The 22238-nt window shown below is 39.8% G+C and overlaps 1 protein-coding gene across 3 annotated transcripts; it reads left to right on the forward strand.

Moving 5' to 3' along the window:
• The first annotated feature begins 83 nt into the window (after positions 1-83).
• Positions 84-22094, forward strand: LOC148083820 (uncharacterized). 3 transcript variants are annotated; one of them, XM_087786990.1, is made up of 18 exons: positions 84-1830; positions 1954-2072; positions 2253-2306; positions 3466-3567; positions 3638-3712; positions 3866-3958; positions 4552-4647; positions 5341-5373; positions 5441-5524; positions 16393-16473; positions 17595-17660; positions 18107-18232; positions 18299-18373; positions 18717-18812; positions 19123-19232; positions 19684-19762; positions 21259-21342; positions 21810-22094. In XM_087786990.1, the coding sequence occupies exons 2-18, from the start codon at positions 2013-2015 to the stop codon at positions 21942-21944; spliced, it is 1449 nt and encodes a 482-aa protein (XP_087643116.1). In that variant the 5' UTR covers positions 84-1830; positions 1954-2012; the 3' UTR covers positions 21945-22094. The 3 variants fall into 3 exon arrangements, with proteins under 3 accessions (XP_087643116.1, XP_087643117.1, XP_087643118.1); XM_087786991.1 differs by having other exon boundaries at positions 84-2072; positions 19687-19762; XM_087786992.1 differs by lacking the exon at positions 3466-3567 and having other exon boundaries at positions 84-2072.
• Positions 22095-22238: the final 144 nt, after the last annotated feature.

Consider the following 22238-nt stretch of genomic DNA (forward strand, 5'->3'; position numbering starts at 1 on the left):
CCCTTATACAGTGGGGCAAAAAAGTATTTAGTCAGCCACCGATTGTGCAAGTTCTCCCACTTAAAATGATGACAGAGGTCTGTAATTTTCATGATAGGTACACTTCAACTGTGAGAGACAGAATGTGAAAAAAATCCAGGAATCCACATTGTAGGATTTTTAAAGAATTTATTTGTAAATTATGGTGGAAAATAAGTATTTGGTCACTTCAAACAAGGAAGATCTCTGGCTCTCACAGACCTGTTACTTCTTCTTTAAGAAGCTCTTCTGTCCTCCAATCCTTACCTGTATTAATGGCACCTGTTTGAAGTTGTTATCTGTATAAAAGACACCTGTCCACAGCCTCAAACAGTCAGACTCCAAACTCCACTATGGCCAAGACCAAAGAGCTGTCGAAGGACACCAGGAAAAGACTGGGAAGAGTGAATCTACAATAGGCAAGCAGCTTTGTGTGAAAAAATCAACTGTGGGAGCAATTATCAGAAAATGGAAGACATACAAGACCACTGATAATCTCCCTCGATCTGGGGCTCCACGCAAGATCTCATCCTGTGGGGTCAAAATGATCATGAGAACGGTGGGCAAAAATCCCAGAACCACACGGGGGGACCTGGTGAATGACCTGCAGAGAGCTGGGACCAAAGAAACAAAGGTTACCATCAGTAACACACTACAACGACAGGGAATCAAATCCTGCAGTGCCAGACGTGTCCCCCTGCTTAAGGCAGTGCATGTCCAGGCCGTTTGAAGTTTGCCAGAGGGCACATGGATGATACAGCAGAGGATTGGGAGAATGTCATGTGGTCAGATGAAACCAAAGTAGAACTTTTTGGTATAAACTCAACTCGTCGTGTTTGGAGGATGAAGAATACTGAGTTGCATCCCAAGAACACCATACCTACTGTGAAGCATGGGGGTGGAAACATCATGCTTTGGGGCTGTTTTTCTGCTAAGGGGACAGGACGACTGATCCGTGTTAAGGAAAGAATGAATGGGGCCATGTATCGTGAGATTTTGAGCCAAAACCTCCTTCCATCAGTGAGAGCTTTGAAGATGAAACGTGGCTGGGTCTTCCAGCATGACAATGATCCCAAACACACTGCCCGGGCAACGAAGGAGTGGCTCCGTAAGAAGCATTTGAAAGTCCTGGAGTGGCCTAGCCAGTCTCCAGACCTCAACCCCATAGAAAATCTGTGGAGGGAGTTGAAAGTCCGTGTTGCTCGGCGACAGCCCCAAAACATCACTGCTCTCGAGAAGATCTGCATGGAGGAATGGGCCAAAATACCAGCTACTGTGTGTGCAAACCTGGTAAAGACCTATAGTAATCGTTTGACCTCTGTTATTACCAACAAAGGTTATATTACAAATATTGAGTTGAATTTTTATTATTGACCAAATACTTATTTTCCACCATAATTTACAAATAAATTCTTTAAAAATCCTACAATGTGAATTTCTGGATTTTTTTTTTTCACATTCTGTCTCTCACATTTGAAGTGTACCTATGATGAAAATTACAGACCTCTGTCATTATTTTAAGTGGGAGTACTTGCACAATTGGTGGCTGACAAAATACTTTTTTGCCCCACTGTATATGCCACATCAAGTTAGATGGCTGACCAGATTTTGTCCAGGGACTGAGTTTAAAATTGAATTCAAAGAAAACTTTAATTTGTCTAAGTATTGCAATTGTTTATGGATATGTTGGTTCATGTCAGTATAGGTTAAGATAAAAGGGGACGGTAGGGACCACCCCCTTGTATTTATAATAACTGCTAGATTGAGCGTCACCCTCTCTCTCTCTCTCTCTCTGCTGCAACAGAAGACCGGGTGAGTTTGCCTTCTTAACTACTGAGTCATTTTTAACTATAGGATGCGCTTTAATTTAAAATCTAAACATGAATGAATCAAAAATATTATAAAAAAAACTTTGTTCATAATTCCATTCGACAGTTTGACGTTGAACCTCTGGCGAGTCTTTTGAGAAACGCATCGAACAACTGAACCTGAAGATGGGAAAAGTCAATCTGTGCCTCAAAATCATCTTAATCATCTTCAATGCTGTGTTTGGAGTAAGTGGAAAAATATATTAAAGTGAGACTTATCACAGTTCAAGTTACAATTGATATATTCTGATATTAAACGTATATACTGCTTGTCTGTTGTAAATTCTGGACTTTAACCATCATCAAGTGTATCAAAGCTACATTTAATTGGTAAACTTTTCTTCAAGCATCCCTCTCTCCCCTCAGATCATTGGATGGCTCATGATTGCAGGATTGGTGAAAACACACGGTGAAATAGATGTAAGTATTCTTGTTGCTCTTGAAAAAAAGTTTCCACTGTAAAGGTTACAAGAGGTTTAGATATGTGGCATTTAGTTTAGCTATTTAGTGTTTCTAAAATCAAGATGTCTACTTTCTCAACACCTGAAGTCTTTGCAGAAAACCAACAAATCAAAATGCCAGGCTAAAAGTCAAATAAATGATGAGGAAGTTGCTGTTTTGAGGTCATGAGCAAGCTCAGTGAAACCTCTCACCTTGTTTTTTTTTTTAAAGCATGAGGAAGTTGAGGACAAATTGAAATTGAAAAGTTAAGGTATCAAATCTGTTCTTCTAAATTGTTGTATAAATCACTTGCAAAACATTTTTAAAGCCATGGTGAGACACAAAGATTAATTTATTGCAGTTATTAAATATTGCACCTTAAAACCAATTGTTAGAAACCAAACACAATACAAATATTTAAGGATGTTTTATAAACCTAACATAACCCCACAGAGCTTCCCGATGTTTTTTCCAATAGGGCCGAGAAAGAACAATGCACTTGCCACCCAGCAGGGGGCAGGAACCCTTAACTGCGAGGAAGCCCTCCAAAAAAACCTCAGTCAAAAGTGGGTGAACTGTGGGATTTGGCTTGGAGTGCCTTGCATGCATTCATAAAACCAAAATGACTTCTCTGTGAAGAAAGTAGCTGTTTGCCTGACATCATTACCATCTACGTAACCAGGATTAGGGAGAATGCCTTAGAGTCTTGCACTCCTCTCCGAACTCGGCCAACACGAAGAAGCTGCATGCCTTGATGTTGTGGCTGGAGCTCAGTCAGACAATACAGGAGGTAGGATCTTCTGTGGGTGCTGGCCACCTGATAGATGATCACCTCCATGAGGACACAACACAACTTTTTCCAACACAAATGTCACAATTATGTTGGGATCACAAAGTCAGACAAACTTGGTGCAATTAAAGCTCAGGACATGTCGCCGCCCCAGCACAACACTACGGTTTCAAAGAGTAGAAACAAGAATAGTCCTCCCAACTGCTAGGGTGCGAGTGCATTTTTGTCTCGCAGTGGCCGGGCTCCAGGGGATAAACCATCAGCGGGGCTCTGCTGGAGGGCCAAAGCATGCATGAAGTAGAACTTTGAAACAGTGTAAGATTTTTTTCTGATCTTGTCTTGCTGTAGCCGAGTGTTGCGTTGTGGTGTTGGCTGTATGCCAGTGCCGTTGTTGTCTCCATGCTTGGAATCCATGCAGTATGCAATGAGAAAGTACTCCTCCTTAAAATAGTATGTACACCAGTGACTCCTAACACAGTATTTCATCATCCTATTATCTAATAAATGTGTGAATATTTAGTCTGCAGGACTCAAAGCTCTGGCACTGGTGGGATGTCTTGTCCTTGGATTCATGGTTCATGCAGAAGGTATCAAGGTATTTATATTTACGTCCTTATTTTTTAAAACATCCATGATATAAATCTTTTTTTTCTTTTTCGGAGACTACGTAAATATCATGTACAACAGTTTTACAACCTAAATTGTAATATCTATAAATATGTTTTTGTTCCCTATTCTGTCCTTACAGATTCAACAGCTCTTTGATGACCCTGACTCTGTGAGGGAACTAATGTTAAAGTTATCTGAGTGGCGGGACATGCTTGACATTGTACAGAGTGAGGTAAAATACTCTTTTTATATCTTCGTATACTTACACTGTTTCTCCTCTGCTGGATCAACGAGTGACACTGACTGAAAAGGCTATTAATAGTTCAGGGACGGTATGAGAATTGAGTTGAAAAGGAGTTGGAAAATAAATGAATGATTCACACCTTCAATACAGTAATTTTTATTACTGTTTATGATCATCGATTGTAAGTCATTAAAAGCTTTTTAATGTTGTTTTTTTTGTGGTGGATGTTTTGAGCTTTGAGTAAAGTGGACGCACTGTCTAGTAATTACCATGTTATTACAAATAACACAAGAGTTAATCAATGTTGACAGATGCCTAAAGCTCAGAAAAACACCCTTTACTTTAGCCATGACATTAGCATGGATTATAAAACATTTTCCTGTTTTTATAATATATTAAGTCCACCCCAAGTAAATGTATGGTTATTATCTGCATAACATCTTCTTTAAACCTTGTGAATGTATGTAAGGTCACCATGTTCTGAACAAAAATAAAACACTGCTACGTGGAGTGGACCTTTGAGGGTTTTTGGGGTGAACGTGTGAACATGAACATGTGATTGTTCACATCTTCTGTTGCAGGGGAGGTGCTGTGGACTGGCGAGTGCCAGAGACTGGGGCGACAACATCCCTGACAGCTGCTCCTGCTCTGGAGATGGTTGCATTTATCGACCACAGGTTCGTATTGGAAGCTAATATGTCTTTCATATCAAGTAATTAAAGTATCTTCCTCTCCAAGATGCACTAAGTCTCTCATCATGACCATCTTTTGAACTTATTACTTTATAAAGTTCTCCCCCGTCTGAAATCTCAGCGAACAAAAGGTTACAAGAGCAGAGTCGATTATGACCTAACAATGGCTTCACTCCTCCTCCAGCCAGCTGTAATCACGCCCCGCTTTGTTTATACAACAAGTCCCTTGAAGGTGGTGACTTCAGGGTTGATGACGCGCGGTGACGAACATCAATGCTTGACCAATCACGGCAGAGTGGGTGTGGTTTGAGTAAACAAGATTTAATCTCCAGAACAACGTTTTCAGTGGCTTTAACACATTTGTGTAAATATATCAATAAAAAGAGATTTTGTACAAACAAACATACTGATGAGTACAATAGAGTCCAAGATCTATTTAAGACACACTTAAATCAACACATTAGTTGCCCTTTAAGTTTGGTACTTGTTGTTTCGTGGGCAAAAAGATGGAGGGACACAAGAGCAACTCAGGTTACAAATACGTTTTACATCAAGACTGCTGAGAACGACTGAATGAATCAAAGGAAAAATTCAATGCCACAATACTAATGAAGAAATGTTGTTTGTTGAGACGTCAAGGTCGCTCAATATCTGCACCACATTGCTTCTGTGTTTCAGGGAAGCAGCGGTCCAGTGCAAATCTACGGAGAGGTAATGATTCCACTGACAACATCGACTCAACAACCACTACTTTAACCAAATCACTACTTTATTCTAGACTTGTGGCAGGTTGATCTTAGACTATATTAACCCCTGGTTCCAGATTGTTCTGGGATTTCTCCTCGGTTTTGCCGCATTCTACGTAAGTAGAGATCCGACTTTATTTATCAATATAATAGAATGGTATCAATGATTTATACTTAGTGTTCGGCCTAATAATCCATGAGTTTTCTATGCCTTAAAAATATGTTTATTTCTTCTTGTATTTTCAAGAATTTATTTATCATATGATCTTTAAGTAGGATTTTGAACTCTTTTTTCCCTCTATATGATCTTACAGCTGTTGGAATTTCTCCTGTTCCTCCTCATGATAAAGCAGGTCAGACGTGCAGACGTCAATGTCTCTGTCGAAATGAAGGGCCTCGGAGCTTCCCGGGTGGTCCGCGTGTGGTCCGCGTACGAATCACCTTTTTGTTTCGGCCATTCCGGACGACAAATAGTGATTTACTAAACTGCTGTCCTTGCCTTGCATTTTAGAACCTTTTCAAAAGTTAGTAGCTCTTTATCATTCATTTTATATCATTATTTTTTCAATATTTTGCATTCCTATCTATAAAGAACCTTAACAGTGGATCAGGGAAAGTTCTGGTGAATAAAACGTGTGTAAACTGTAGTAGTGATAATAATAATAATAATAATAATAATCTCTATTTATATAGCGCCTTTCTAGACCATAAACTTGCTTTGGCATAAATCTGTTTGACGTTTGTTTCTTATGACTCTTGCACAACTTCAACCCGTGTTGTCTAAATAATTCAAACATTTCTTGAATGTTTGACACAAAGTGCATAAATGGAACAAACAAACAAACTCGTGTATTGAATGTAACCGACAGACTAATGTTAAACTGAGGAACACGTTACGTTTCATTACTTCTTCTTCTTCTTTCACTGCTTCCTGTTTTCTTGTTATCATTTAAAATAGTCTATGTAAATTAGTTAAATAATTTAAGAAATTAAAATATTTTGTTATTCTGTGTATCCACACAATATTTTCCTTTAGGCTACTTCCAGCAGGGGTCGCCACAACCAACTTCATGTCCTCTTTCACTACATCCATAAACCTTCTCTTTGGTCTTCCTCTAGACCTCCTGCTTGGCAGTTCCAACCCCAGCATCTCTTCTACCTGCTACTACTCACTATCCCTCCTCTGTACATGACCAAAACATCTCATTCTCTCTGACCTTATCTCCAAAACATCCAACATGTTCCTCTGATTGACTCATTCCTGATCCATCACTCTCAAAGTGAACCTCAGCATCTTCATCTCTGCTACCTCCAGCTCTGCTTCCTGCCTTTTCACAAAATTATGAATGACAATTTTTTTTCTTTTTCTTGCAGAATTTACAACATCAATTTAATTCCATTGCAGTTTTTACAGCTGTCTTTCCCCATAAACTCATTTCCACTGAATGTTTGCTAAAGAGAAAAAAAGTATACATCTAGACCAGTGGTGCTCACACTTTTTCGGTTTGCGAACTACTTTTCTAATGATCAAGTTCAAAAGATCTACCTTCATCAAATTTGCTCAACGTAAGTAATTACATGTTCACTCCAACACGTCCTCACACCCAAGGCGTCATACGTCCAACGCCGTGCAATTTCCCCTGGCGTCACTAGGGTGCCGTTACAGGGGGGACAAAAACGTCGGTATTCGCCTACCCAGGTCACCCAGTAATATACAGAGCACCCCCCGACGTCGGATTCAAACGACCCGGGTTACATTTGACGCGTCGCCCACCTCTTCGTTGCCAAGGTAACGTGACGTGACGTGTTGCTGTTGTCCTTTGGCTACCGTAATTCTACTATGAAGCGCACTTGAAATGTTTAATGTCAACAGTGCGACTCTAACCCCGATTGTGCTTAACGACCTCGAACCACTTTAAGGAGGTACAGAGTGAATATAAATCGGTAAAAATGCTTAATTTTAATTTTTTGAAGCTTGGATTGTTCACGAATCGCGGAAGTCAAGAGGCTCTCGCGGATTAATACATGCTTAAAAGGTCCTGTAAAAGTGACTACATTGTATATTTGTAGGTGTTTCAACTCCATAATGTTGACATTGTTTTGTGAATGAGTAAAATAAAGTCTGTGCTATTTCGCTTGATCCTCTTTATAATCCGGTGCGCTTTTCTATGAAAATAGAATCTTTCATTGAGATTGCGTTGATGGACATGTTTTCTTTTTATTTAGCTGCGATTATGAGCGTCTACGTGACGTTTGTCAACAGTAATCTCGATCCTGCAGAGGTGACGTCACACACGCTAATGAACTGATCCTGCAGAGGTGACGTCACACCACAGGAATAAAATGAGATATTGTGCTTGTTTGTTTAAAAGCGCCATGAATACAATTGTAGATATGCTTGTATAAAGACCGAGTTAAGTTTAGTTTAAGTTTAGCGTCAGCTAAAAAGTTTTCAAATTGCCGCACACGCCACTTCCTCCAAACCTCCGGATGTGATGTCACACTTGTTGACAAAGATCGATAGCATTTTGCCTCACGTTTGTGCAGTAACTTGACGGAACCAGGTGCGCGTCACTCGTCTATTGAGGTAAGATATAATTATTGCTTTAAGACTCAGAAATAAGGTTTCATTGCGTGTAATGTAGCTTTCTGTGGTGCCTTAACACGAGAGCTAGTTCGCTAAAACTAATCACTAATCACTTCCGCATATTAATACAGATGACATATTTATCGTATTTATGTATATAAGTATACGTTTATTTTAACCCTTTTGGATGAGGGATTTGATCTTTTGTTGTTTTCTTTAAATGAAAGAATATATATAAAATAATAATGAAAAGTATTTTAAATTCCAGCATTAAGAGGTAAACCAGATGGAAACACCATCAAACAATGGATGAAGGAAACATCTCAGAGCTTATCTCTGAATGATCAAGTATACTTGCTTGTATTTATTGATTTATTATATATTAAAAGGGACCACTATTATGTTTTTGTTTTGTTTTTGCATGGAAGTGACCTGCAAGAACTGCCCAGAACTCCAGACCTGCTAGACATGAAACCTTTCTCTCTGTGGTTCCTGACAAATGATTTCAAATGTGAAGTAAGTGAGTAATATTTGTAACATAGTGAACACAAACTTGTAAACCTACAGCACATCCCATCATGGAAATAATCTAAAATGCAATTCTATGTTCTTTTCTAGGTGAGATGGAGTGCTGCATATCAGGTGCTGGACTAACCATCGGAGGTGGAAGGGGTCAACATGTCAAAAGCAGGTGAGATGTTACATCATACACACTTTGGTCATTAAAATAGTCATGTTTGGTAATAATGATCAATACATTTCTGTGGCAGGAAGCACTGACATGCTGACGCTTATGGTCAAGGTTTTCTGGCTTCTGTTGTTGGAAACACTTGGTCGTGCCCGTCAAGGTGGAAGGTACACTAGACTGAAGAGTCTTTTTCAATAGATTTTACACTTCAAATGATCGGAATCATACCACTTCATTAATACAATATTTTCCAGGTTCTGTTGACTTTCAGACCAAGAGGATTCGACGTTGTTATGGCAGTAAGGAGACGGCAGGAAGTGAAAGATTCTTGAGAAAGAGATGAACCACCTCTGGTCTCTGTCAAGTCGTTGTGATTCCCTGAAAGAGTTGTCTCGCATGGCAGCGTCACAGCAAGGTAAGAGTTTATTTAGCAAGTGAAGAACAGAAGTACAGCTGATCATTCTTATTGTCTTATTCTTTTAAGATGCACCATGGGCTTGACTGGTGAGGCTTTGAAGGATCTTCAGAGCCTTTGAGGAGCAGCAGCAAGTCAGCATGACGTCACTTGAACCATGACTCGGACCAGAAACTACTACACACAAGTCTACGCTGAGGACGAGACCATCAACGTCGTGCAGATTCACTCTGATGGTTACTCGTGACATTTGTGACGATCTGTGAACATTTGTTTGATATGAAACCTGTAATGCTCATGAACAATATTCATATTGGAGTTAATAGCTTATCCAGTGTCAAAAGTTAAAAGTTAGTTGAATAATTACATCTATAATCACATGTAATCAATAATATGTATTGCATAAGTACAAACATAATCATACATTATAGTAATCAATAACATGTACATTAATTAACAGAGGCTTGATATTGAGGCTAGTGTGAACTATCATGCTCATTTTTAGACCCCCAGGGGCCGCTGGGAATGAACTGGGGCCAAAACTTTTGTGCACAAAACGAGACCACTTTTACAACTTTTGCCTTCGGTTTTCTACTACTTTCGTCACTTTTTGGAACTCCTTCGGCAGACACGCTCAGCGGGTCTATTGTTTACACAAGGGATCAGCTGTTGGGGTTGCGCAATACCGCTCTCTCTCTCAGCGCGGAATGGACGATTCCCGTGGAAATTAAGAGGAAAAGACGCGGATGCAGAGCAGGTCGGATGAAACAAGAGAAGCGTAGGTTCCGTCCCTTTATTCCATCGATCATAATGGGAAATGTACGTTCGATCGTGAATAAAACGGACGAGCTCGCTGCGCTGACCCGGCATCAGAGAGACTTCCGTGAGAGCAGCCTTCTATGTTTCACGGAGACCTGGCTGATGGAGAAGACCCCGGACTCTGTTGTTTCACTGGAGGGGTTCAAGATGGTGCGTGCGGACCGGGACATGGACGGAAAGAGGAGAGGAGGAGGAGTGGCGGTGTTTATTAATGAGAGATGGAGCGATCCCGCGCATGTCTCCATTAAATAACAAGTGTGCACTAAGGACATAGAGTTTGTTGCGGTGGGCATCCGCCCGTATTACATCCCGAGAGAGTTCTCACTTGTGATTGTGTTCACTGTTTACATTCCTCCCTCTGCGGACGCAGCCGCAGCGAGCGAGAGGCTGAGCGCCTCAGTGTCGGACCTGCAGCTCAAACACCCGAACTCTCTCCTGCTCATTAACGGAGATTTCAACCATGCCTCACTTTCCTCCATTCTTCCCACCTTCACACAATACGTGAAGTGCCACACCCGGGAGGACAAGACTGTGGACCTTTTATATGCAAATGTAAAAGGTGCCTTCACCTCCATCCCCCTACCCCCCCTCGGCCGCTCTGATCACAACCTGATACGTCTGCGACCTGAATACACTCCCATGGTGAGGAGACAGCCTGCACAGAAAAGAACTGTTAAGATGTGGAATGATGAAGCCAAGGAGAGGCTGAGAGACTGCTTTGAGTCTACAGACTGGAGCTGTTCTCTCATGGTGATGACATCGACACCTTCAATGACCATTCCACGGATTACATAAAGTTCTGTGAGGGCAACGTCACGCCGACCCGCAAGGTGCGGTGCTTTGCCAACACCAAGCCATGGGTGACCCCGCAACTTCAAGTTCTGCTGAACAAGAAGAAGAGGGTGTTTGCTTCAGGGAGCAGAGAGGAGCTTAAGGAGGTCCAGCGTGAACTCAAGAAGGCGATCAGGATGGCCAAGGACGAATACAAGAGGAAACTGGAGGAGCAACTGGCGCAGGGCAACACAAGGGATGTGTGGAAAGGCTTGAAGAACATCTCAGGTCATGGCCAGAGTGGAGCCAGAGCCACAGCAGGGGGAGACCAAAGATGGGCCACTGAACTTAACCAGTATTTCAACCGGTTTGATCAGGGCCCCCCTCCCCCCTCCACCTCTGCCCCTCACTCTTCACAAAGCTGTTTTTCCTCTGCCTCAGCCCCCTCCCCCCAACTGTTCTCACCTCCAAGACATGTTTCTCCCCCCCAACAAGCCCTACTGCCTCAGCTGCCCAACCCCCCACAGCCACCTCTCTCTGTTACATCTGAACAGGTGAGGAGAGAATTAAGGCGACTGAAGATCAGGAAAGCTGCTGGACCAGATGGACTCAGCCCCAGACTGCTCAGGGACTGTGCTAATCAACTTTGTGAGTTGGTCACACACATCTTCAACCTGAGCCTCAAACTGGAGAAGGTCCCGGTCCAGTGGAAGACCTCCTGTGTGGTTCCGGTTCCCAAGGCGGTGCACGCGAAGGAGCCGAGCCACTTCAGACCAGTCGCCCTGACCTCCCATCTGATGAAGACCTTGGAGAGGCTGGTACTCCGCGAGCTACGCACGACGGTGAGCTCTGCGTTGGATCCGCTGCAGTTCGCCTACAGGCCAAAGATGGGGGTGGACGACGCCGTCATCTACCTGCAGCACCGGGCACTGACTCATCTGGAAGCCGCCGGTAGCACTGTGAGAGTCATGTTTTTTGACTTCTCAAGTGCTTTCAACACCATCCAGCCGGCGCTGCTAAGGAAGAAGATGGAGGACGCAGGAGTTGGGACACAGCTGGCAGCATGGACGATGGACTACCTCACCAACAGGCCGCAGTATGTGAGGCTGCAGGACTGCAGCATCTGCAGCACCGGGGTGCCTCAAGGGACAGTGCTGTCACCTTTCCTTTTTTCCCTCTACACGGCGGACTTTACCTATGACTCCAGCAGCTGTCACCTCCAGAAGTTTTCCGACGACTCGGCCATTGTGGGCTGCGTGTCTGGGGGGGGGGCGAGCTGGAGTACAGGTCAGTCATCAAGGACTTTCTTGACTGGTGTGAGAGCAACTACCTTTGCTTAAACACCGGTAAGACAAGGGAGATGGTGATTGACTTCAGGAAAAAGTCCCCACCACATCAACCGGTGAGCATCCAGGTCTAGCTCTCGTGTTAACGCACCACAGAAAGTTACATTACACGCAATGAAACCTTATTTCTGAGTCTTAAAGCAATAATGATATCTTACCTCAATAGACGAGTGACGCGCACCTGGTTCCGTCAAGTTACTGCACAAACGTGAGGCAAAATGCTATCGATCTTTGTCAACAAGTGTGACGTCACATCCGGAGGTTTGGAGGAAGGGGCGTGTGCGGCAATTTGAAAACTTTTTAGCTGACACTAAATTTAAACTAAACTTAACTTGGTCTTTATACAAGCATATCTACAATTGTATTCATGGCGCTTTTAAACAAACAAGCACAATATCTCATTTTATTCCTGTGGTATGACGTCACCGCTGCAGGATCAGTTCATTAGCGTGTGTGACGTCACCTCTGCAGGATCGCGATTAATGTTGACAAACGTCATGTAGACGCTCATGATCGCAGCTAAATAAAAAGAAAACATATGTCCTAGACGCAATCTCAATGAAAGACTCTATTTTCATAGAAAAGCGCACCGGATTATAAAGAGGATCATGCGAAATAGCACAGACTTTATTTTACTCATTCATAAAACAATGTCAACATTATGGAGTTGAAACACCTACAAATATACAATATAGTCACTTTTACAGGACCTTTTAAGCATGTATTAATCTGCGAGAGCCTGTTGACTTCCGCGATGTGTGAACAATCCAAGCTTCAAAAAATTAAAATTAAGCATTTTTACCGATTTATATTCACTCTGTACCTCCTTAAAGTGGTTTGAGGTCGTTAAACACAATCGGGGTTAGAATCGCACTGTTGACATTAAACATTTCAAGTGCGCTTCATAGTTGTAGAATTACGGTAGCCAAAAGGACAACAGCAACACGTCACGTCACGTTACCATGGCAACGAAGAGGTGGGCGACGCGTCAAATGTAACCCGGGTCGTTTGAATCCGACGTCGGGGGGTGCTCTGTATATTACTGGGTGACCCGGGTAGGCGAATACCGATGTTTTTGTCCCCCCTGTAACGGCACCCTAGTGACGCCAGGGGAAATGCACGGCGTAGGACGTATGACGCCTTGGGTGTGAGGACGTGTTGTTCACTCAGATGACTTGCACTGAATGAAGTGAATGGACTGATAATCAGTCATGATGGAAGGATGTGTGGATTTAATCATCTTCATATAAATACTGACTTACATAAATAACTAGAGTCAGTCAGTGAGGAGCATATTTTCCTCTGAGAGTAACTTCCAAAAATGTCCATGAGACCTGGTCTTAAGCTCAGTGTCAGCCTTTGTTAAATCTCATCCTCCACTGCAGACAAGTTCAGACATGTATATACTAAGAATTGCATTGATTTCCTACTAAAAATGGTCATTCATTCGAACCCAAATGGTGCACAAAAATATTCATGTGTAAGAATCTGTGCTTGACACGAATTCAAGCCCTTTTCCTTTGTTCATCAAAATCAACAAAGAATTCAGACGGGTTCATCCCTTTCCATGCCTCCATTTCAATATGTCCATCATGTTTAAATGAAGCACAAGACTTAAATTTCTCCATTTCTGTGATCATGAAAAAACAAAAACAAATGAAAACATGAATTCAAACTAACAGTTTATATTTGTTAATTTTAAACATGTCTGATATGAATCACACAAGTGGATTATTTAAAATTTAAAACATCTTCAGATGAAGTTTAACGAGAATAGAAACTGTTAACCAGTAACTTATCATCATAATCGCGTTGTCTGATCGTCTCTGACGTCATTAGAATGTGTGGCTCACCTGCAACTGTTTAACGTGTTTGGGTTTCAGCGTATTCTGATTATATTCCTGAGATAAAGGTCATTTACAAATAGTCATTATGTGATGTTGTATTAAGTGTGTTTTAAGGATGCGATCACAAAAGGTTTGAACCTGCAGCTTGACTTTGATGGAACTGACGTCATGTTTCTGTGACTCTCACCTTTAAGAGAATCAAAAGAAATGAAAGTACAAAAATAAATGTACAAAAGAACCTGAATCAATACCTGAAAAATACCTTTGTAAAAACGTTTTAACGTCAATTTTACTTCCATGCAATTTCCACATTTTTCCCAGCAGATGGAGCCCTTCAGAAAAATATAAGACAGCGGTATATTGTGCTGCATTCAGGTGCTGATGGTCGATTTGTCTCTTTATCCCTGTTTTTAACACGATATACTTGTGCGAAAATCTTCTAGCCAACATTTTATTCGAATCAAAAGAGATCGTTTGTCTGCCATGTACTGCAGATGATGAACAAAAGTAGAAACTTGTTTCTACTTGGGATGGTATTGTAACTAAACAGTCAGAAGTAATAATATATTGAAAATTTTAATAGTCACTAAAAAATTAAAATTAAATTGAACTTAAACTTAAGAATAACTTTCTGTACACAACTCAAGAACAACAACAAATCAAATATTGCATAATAATGCAAAAGGCAAGTTTACAAGCTAAGCTTATATCATCTCAAGCACTAGGTTTTGTCTTGAAGGAGACAGACTTGCAAATCCAATGTTATAAAAGTTTTCTGTTGACGATCATAAACAATACTTTACTAAAATAATAATATTCATTTACACACATGTTTCCAAAGGGCTGTTTCTAGGTGATGATTTTACAAGAAAAAATGTGACTTACTGTTTGTCATCAATGTGTTGTTAATGGAATGTTTGGCTCTTTTGGAACAGGACAACATCTTGAATAACTATAATAAGCGTTTGAGTGGAAACAAACTCCTTTCTCAAACTGGGCACAATAGTCACTAATGAATCAGCCCAGTGAACAAAGAACTATATTTTAAGAAAATGATTAGTTATTAGTTGAATTGAATTCATAGACAGTAATTCTGACTAACAGACAAGACGCAGGGTTAAGGGTCGGAGTTGAAGAAGAACAGGAAGGATGAGATTGGTAATATATATATATATATATATATATATATATATATATATATAGTGTATTTTATAGGAACAGCCCACGTGGTGAAGTTTAGAGACAGAATGTTTTGGATGCACGATCACAGTGTTGGACAAAGAATCAGACCCTGCTGCAGAAAAACATTTAAGGGGGGCATTACATTTTTTTAGGGGGGCAAACTTTTCAACCTAAAAACGTATTGGCTTTAGGCTGCACAATGGCTCTGCTACTACTCGCACAGTACTGTTAGGGGTTTTTGTGTTCCGATGAACCGACCCCTCCCCAGCCTCGTACGTGGTGGTGGAATGAAGGACAGACACATGGATGAGTTTAAGAAAAATGCTCGTTTAGTGAATTATGCAAAAGTCAGAGACAAACTTACGTGAACACGGGCGCTAGCAAGCAGAGAGATCTATCGCAGACGTCTTTGAATGCCAGAACGCAAAGATCTCACAAAATGGTGGATCTTTATAGTAGAATATTCAGGTTAACGCCTCTAGTCAAATGTACATGTAGGATTGGTCAGTAACTGTAAACACTTGATTCTAAGATGGCCGTCGCACGTGATCGTAGTGGAAACTTACCGAAGGTTTGTTGTTTTCTAGAGAGAGTTTGTTCCCAGCTTCTTGCTGGACTGTTGTTTCTTTCAGTGTGAGTTTTCAAACAGGTGTCCACAGATTTGCTGGGAGTCTGGGATTGTTTAATCTTTCTGTGTGTGCAAGGCTTTGTGACCTCTGCCTTGTGTAGCAGTCAGTGAATGCAATGAAAGAATAGGATTATTTAATATGAATTAAATATGTAAGATTATGAGTTAATCAAGTGACTATTTGAAATGTGTGTTAAATCTAGATGATTGATTACAGTAAAGTTGTCATTTCCTTACACAACCTTCCTTAATTATTCCACTATTCTTTTTTAGTCGCTCCTTCTTCTAGGCTTTTCATGCTCTTCCTTCCTAAAATTTATTCCATCTTTTTCTTACCTGTGATTCAATTCATTTCTTCTGGTTTACACTTTTTTTTCCACTTTGACTTTTTTGTACTAGTTACATATTTTCCCGTTTACTCCGTATCTTCTCATCATCCGTGTGTTTCATCAGTTCTCTATGTTGTGGATCATCCAAAAAACATTGATGTCCTCTCATTTCCTCCTCTTGTTAAATCCTTGTTCCCTCATCTCCTCATTTCCCTTTCCTATCATAGCGCACTCTCTCCTGCACAGGCGACCTTCCTAACTTGGTCATGTTCTTCATCGCGCACACTTTAAACAACATCTATCAAATACACACACACACACACTCTTAGACACACACACACATTTCTGCTGTTGACCATGTTTCTATTTTAGCTCGGCACTCAGACGGGCGTCATGGCTCGCTGCAGGAGTTACTTGCAAGGACTGGATGTTTGTGTCACAGTGCTACTGTTGGTAAGCTAATGGCTAATTTACCACTTTATTTATATCTGGGGAAAAGTTCAAACTCTGTAACATATGTTGAAAATATACACGGATAAAAAAGGGTGCGAAAAAATGAATTCTTTTAAAAATATCTTTAATTTGTTTTAGTGTTTTAATGATTAGATCTCTGTATTTGATTCTAGAGCTAATGCTAATAGCTTAAATACAAAATGTATTAAATACAGTTTCAAGCCTGCTGTTTGTCTATGGTAATGAATTAAATAATACTGCACAATAAATACAATTCAAAACATTCAAAACAAAATGTACATGGACAAATATTCAACTTGAAAGAAAAATAAAATGGATCAGTTTTGTAAATTTAAAGAATGCATCTGTTTATGTTGTTATGTTTAAAGATAATGGTTGCTTATTTTAGTGTAATGCTAGAAAATGAAATATAAATCTGTAATTTTGACTTGTAACTGCTTGACATTTGTAATTTACTTAAAACATACCAACATAATGCTAATAGGAAAGAGAAAAATAACTGGACAATAAAATGAAAATAAGAAATACCCTGTTGAATAAAAAAGTTTTAGATTAAAATCAGTCAGAGAAAAAGCAGTCACACATTTAAACAAAAAGAATAATATTGAAATAAAGCAGAAATAATAGTAAACATTCTTATATCTGCTCCTTCCCAATCCCTTAAAAAAAAATCTTGAACAATTTTTTTATTATACATTTAAACACAATGTTTAAATAATTCAAGGTGTGGTTGTACACGAACCAAAAATATTCTTTAAAATGACTTAAAAGACAAAATCTAGAAACTAAATAAACAACAATACAAACTGAGAGTAACTTTTCATCTATGGTAATACTACATGACTTGACAGGTTGTTCAAATAAATATGTTATGTTGTTAATTTATTTACATCCTCCAATCCATTTTTTAAATCCTCATGTTTCCTCTTTGTCGCTGGGAAACTTTTCTGCAACGTCTTGTGAACTCCGGATTAAATCTCTGTGGAGATGGATGAGGTCTGTGATTCTGAGCAGTCAGCTGATCTTCTTCTCTCTCGGGAGGTGGAGCAGTTAGAGAGGAATGTTGACTCTTCTAATGTGAGTTTCCATTCGTCCCGCAGGTGTCCGGCACGGTGATGATCGGCTGTGGATTCTTTGCCATGGACGGAAACATACCAGTGGCTGAGGTGATGATGTGCGACCACAAATACTACATGCATTCTGCTGACAAACTGATCTATGTCTATTTAAAAATCAAATGATGAAAGATTTTTCGGTTAATAAATGAAAAAAGGAAAGGGTGAATAAACGAAGAAAATCTAACAGTTGTCACTAAAAAGTAGAAAATCTAACATAATTGTGAATTTTGTTTATTGCCAATCTATGACTTTAATCACTTCGCAAACTGTATGACTCGAAAATGTAATAAATTCATAGAATTAAATCATTTAATATATTAATAATATTTTGTCCCGCATTTCAATTGTCATAAAAACATTTATTCTTGTATATATTTTTTATTTACAATTTGTTTATTTTTTTCAAGTTTTAGATTTCTTTTCTTTGAATTCAATAAATGGATATTTATCCGGTAATAATTTCTCAAATTCTTTCCATTGTAATTTATTTCCAGCTGTTTGACGATCTTTCCGTTAGTGATGGATTATTGATCTTGCAAGTGTTCGGACCGATCACAGTCCTGGTGTCGATAGTGGGCGTCTGTGCCGCATCACTGGACGTCAAACCTCTGCTACTGTTGGTGCGTGAAGCCTTTGGTTCCACACCTCGGAATACTGTGCTCAACAAGATCCTTGTGCTCCCTCAGTTCGCGGCTCTGGTGTTCGTGGAGTTCCTGGCTCTGCTGATCAAGGCGTCTCCGCTTCTAAAGGTTCAGGCTGAGGTATCTGTAAACCTTAAACTTGCAGCCTCTTGTGGCCTGTGAGATGATGTTCTATGGCCCTCCACTTGATGTCTGATTCTTTATGATTGTGGTAAAATATACATACTGCAATACAAATATATGTTCTGTATATTTTGGTTGGGATAGGAACAGGAGTGACACAACACATAAATCAGTTAATCACAAAATGCAGATAATTTTTTGATAAAAGACATGCAGAAAAGTGAGCTTGGACTAATTTAACTGAATTTTTAAGTTACAAATCCCTCAACCCGTGGTCCAAGAATCAACCGCAAAGCAACTGTTGCTATTTTACTAAATGTATCTCTTCTGTCCTCTGCAGATAGATGGTGCTGTTGACAAGGTGTTTTTGAACGTAACCCCACTTTACCAAGCAGAACCTGACATCCAGAGTGAACTCAACAAACTGCAAACTTCGGTGTGAAAATGCCACTTTACTTTTACAAATGATTTGGCTTGACATGACATGATGGTTTTGTAACATCAAAGACATTAGTTACGTGCGAAGAGTGAACATTTACACCACAATCCCACCATGCTTTCAAGCTGCGGTGCTGGTTGCTGCACCGACCAAATGTTCCATTTCTTGTTGGCAGGAAACCTCAACCTGCCCTAGTTAGAGACAGCTGTTAAAGAAACACATTGAACTTAATTGAAATACTATTTAGCAACAACAACATTTGTCAGAACTAAAACTTAAGGTGTCTTCATTTGTTTGTTTTTTTTAGGACTCATGCTGTGGATTAAAAAGTTTTGAGGACTGGGACCATCATTTCCCAGTCTCGTGCATCTGCAAAGTTCCATCTCCCACTCCCCTAAATGCAGGTCAGCATCCAAGGTAAGTCAGTTGCCCCAACTAGCCGACACTAGGTAGGATCTTAAGTAAGTAAAAAATAATATTAGATAATGAAAAAATGAAAGACAGCTATTATTAAGCCTCACATTTAAAGCTGATTCTTGAAAGACTCCTAATTTTCCATACACGATGGTGAATAATCCTACAAAAGATTTCTGGATCCAGATGGTTCCTGGACACCATCATAAAAACAGCTGATCACCGCAACACTATCAAAAATTCCTGAACATTTAATTTATTCCAAGTTCCAGACAGACATTTAAAAAACAAACTAACTTTGCTCTTTTTTAAATATATTAAAGCAAACACGTTTCGTCAATTTATCTTCTTTGAGTTAGCATGTTAGCCATCTCCTGGTCATAAATACATCAGATGTCTTTAAAAGCACATAAATGTAGCTGATCTAAAAGTCTTCAAACTTTGTTTCTTTTAGCAGCTTCAGCACTGATCAACTTTGTGTGTTTGCGGAACCCTCGGACAAACACCTCAATCAAGTTTGGGTTCATTCTGAGGTAACATTTGTATCTGTGTGTCTAATAAAAAAAAGAATGTTCCAAATTAATGTTAGTTATACCTCGTAAAAAAGCTGCATCAATGTTTGATACATACAGTATATTATGTTATGATCTTGACTAAACTAGTGCCGTTTATTTTTGGTTTGTAATTATTTAAAATTGCCAGCATATGTGGATGTACAGCTATGTTCAGAATAATAGCAGTCCAACATGACTAACCAGATAAATCACTGTTTTTGGTATAAAACATAATAATAAATAGAAAATAATTTACCAGGTCTAGTAAAGTCAGAGGAACCAACAGACCCAACTTTAATGATATGAATACTACTGGGTCTGTGTAATTGACTAATTAAGTAAAAGGGGCGTGTTCAAAAAATTAGCACTGTGGAGTTCAATCAGTGAGATCATTCATTATGTGAAAGAAACAGGTTTCAATCAGGTGGCCCTTATTTAAAGATGAAGCCAGCACATGTAGTGCATTCAATTCTCTGTGAAAACTGTTGAAAGATGGGTCGTGCCAAACGTTGTACAGAAGAAATGCGTGCTTTGATTAAAAAGTTGATTGGAGAGGGGAAAACGTATAAAAAATTGCAGGAAATTATCGGCTGCTCAGCTAAAATGATCTCCAACGCTTTCAAATGGAAAGACAAACCAGAGAGACGAGAAAGAAAACGTAAGACTACCATTCGAATGGACCGAAGGATAGTCAGAATGGCAAAGACTAAGCCAAGGGTCTACTCCAGGGAGATCAGAGATGGTCTGAAGGTACCTGTGAGTGCTGTGACAATGAGAAGACGCTAATGTGAGGCTAATCTACCAGCAAGAAGGCTCCGCAAAGTCCCACTGTTGCAAAAAAGACATGTGCCAGAGGTTGGTTGACTCCATGCAGCACAGATGTGCAGCAGTTATCAAAAACAGGGGTTATTCAGGGTTTATTTAGTAAATATTCGATTTTGTAATGAGAAATGCCGACACTGCTATTTTTTTGAACACAGAAATATCACCTTTTCTTTCATATTCTGCAAAGTAAATAAATATTGATACTTTTTTCTTTATGATTTGTTGTGCAATACCATGTGCAGTGTTCCTAATGAAAGAAAATAAAAAATATTATAAGGATTTTGGGCTTTATTTACTTTTTAAAAAACACTGCTATTATTTTTGAACATAGCTGTGTGTAGGCGGAAGAATAGCGGGCATTAGCATGCAGCCAGGCAGCATCTCGGAAGGTGCGGAGAGTGTTCAGTACTTTGAGGTTTAAACGTGCCCACAGATGAGTCATACCTTTGTAAAAAACAAAACAACTTTCCGTATACTGTGACTAGGAAACAAGTGTTGAAAGATAACAAGAGATATGTAGCTTAGTGGGAAGCCAGTGTGGAGGCAAATACAAAAAACAACACTGAAGTGTTACAAAAGTAAACTGTATACTGTATATTAAATCCATCTTTAAATGTTGTTATAACAGAGTTTTTTTTTTTTTGTGACAGCCCTGCGGTCCGATCCTGAAGAGTTACATAAGCTTTCCCATTAAACTTCGCATCGGAATCATTTCGGCGTTTGCCACAATAGCGGTAAGTCAACACTCCTGCAGACGTGCCATATTTTTCTTTTACAGTGTAAATTTAAATACTTTAAACGCATTCATATATGAAATGAAAGGATTAAACTTCAAATAGAAGCCACAGGAGAGGCGCAGACCCCTGCCGAGCAGCTTATTTTCAATCATCTTGGTATTTACCGTTTAATTTATGTAAATTAATTTGTATTTATATAATCAGTGTTTCAAATTTCAGTAATAGTTAAGTTCAAGTACCTTTACTAGGACAACGGGGCAGTATCATTCCGGAACTCTCTCAGACAGCACAAGATAACTGAGGAAGAAAAGTAGTAGGCCACATACCTTATATCCTTTTCTATAGGGGGTGAAGTATCCTTCAAATGGATCATGGATTTACAGGGCAATCCAAACGTAAAAACTTCAAGTGGCAACATAGAATTCTACGAAACTGTTCAAATAACTGACGTCTGTGTGTTACAGGTGGCAGCCATGACACTGTCATTGGCTCTGGGTTTGGAGCGATACTGGAAGAAGCCAGTAAAAACTCCGGCCGATAGTTACACTCGAGTCAACTACGAGCCTCAGACACTCCATGACCTGACCTTTGATCACTGAGCCGACCTAGTATTTAAGTATTTATTCATACATTTGGCAAAGTCGGCAAGGGTAAGGCTACATCCAAAGTCAGGGCCACGAATGGTTTGCGGGCCTGATTATTAAATGTCATACAGATGAGAGTCTTTAATAAATGCTATTTTAACAACACACCAATCTTCTTCTTGCTTTGGCCTTTAGTAAAATCAATTGAATATTATAAAAAACTTCTTAACCCTTATACAGTGGGGCAAAAAAGTATTTAGTCAGCCACCGATTGTGCAAGTTCTCCCACTTAAAATGATGACAGAGGTC

This window comes from Callionymus lyra, chromosome 3 (assembly GCF_982586985.1).
Source record: "Callionymus lyra chromosome 3, fCalLyr1.hap1.1, whole genome shotgun sequence".
Taxonomy (NCBI): Eukaryota; Metazoa; Chordata; class Actinopteri; order Syngnathiformes; family Callionymidae; genus Callionymus; species Callionymus lyra.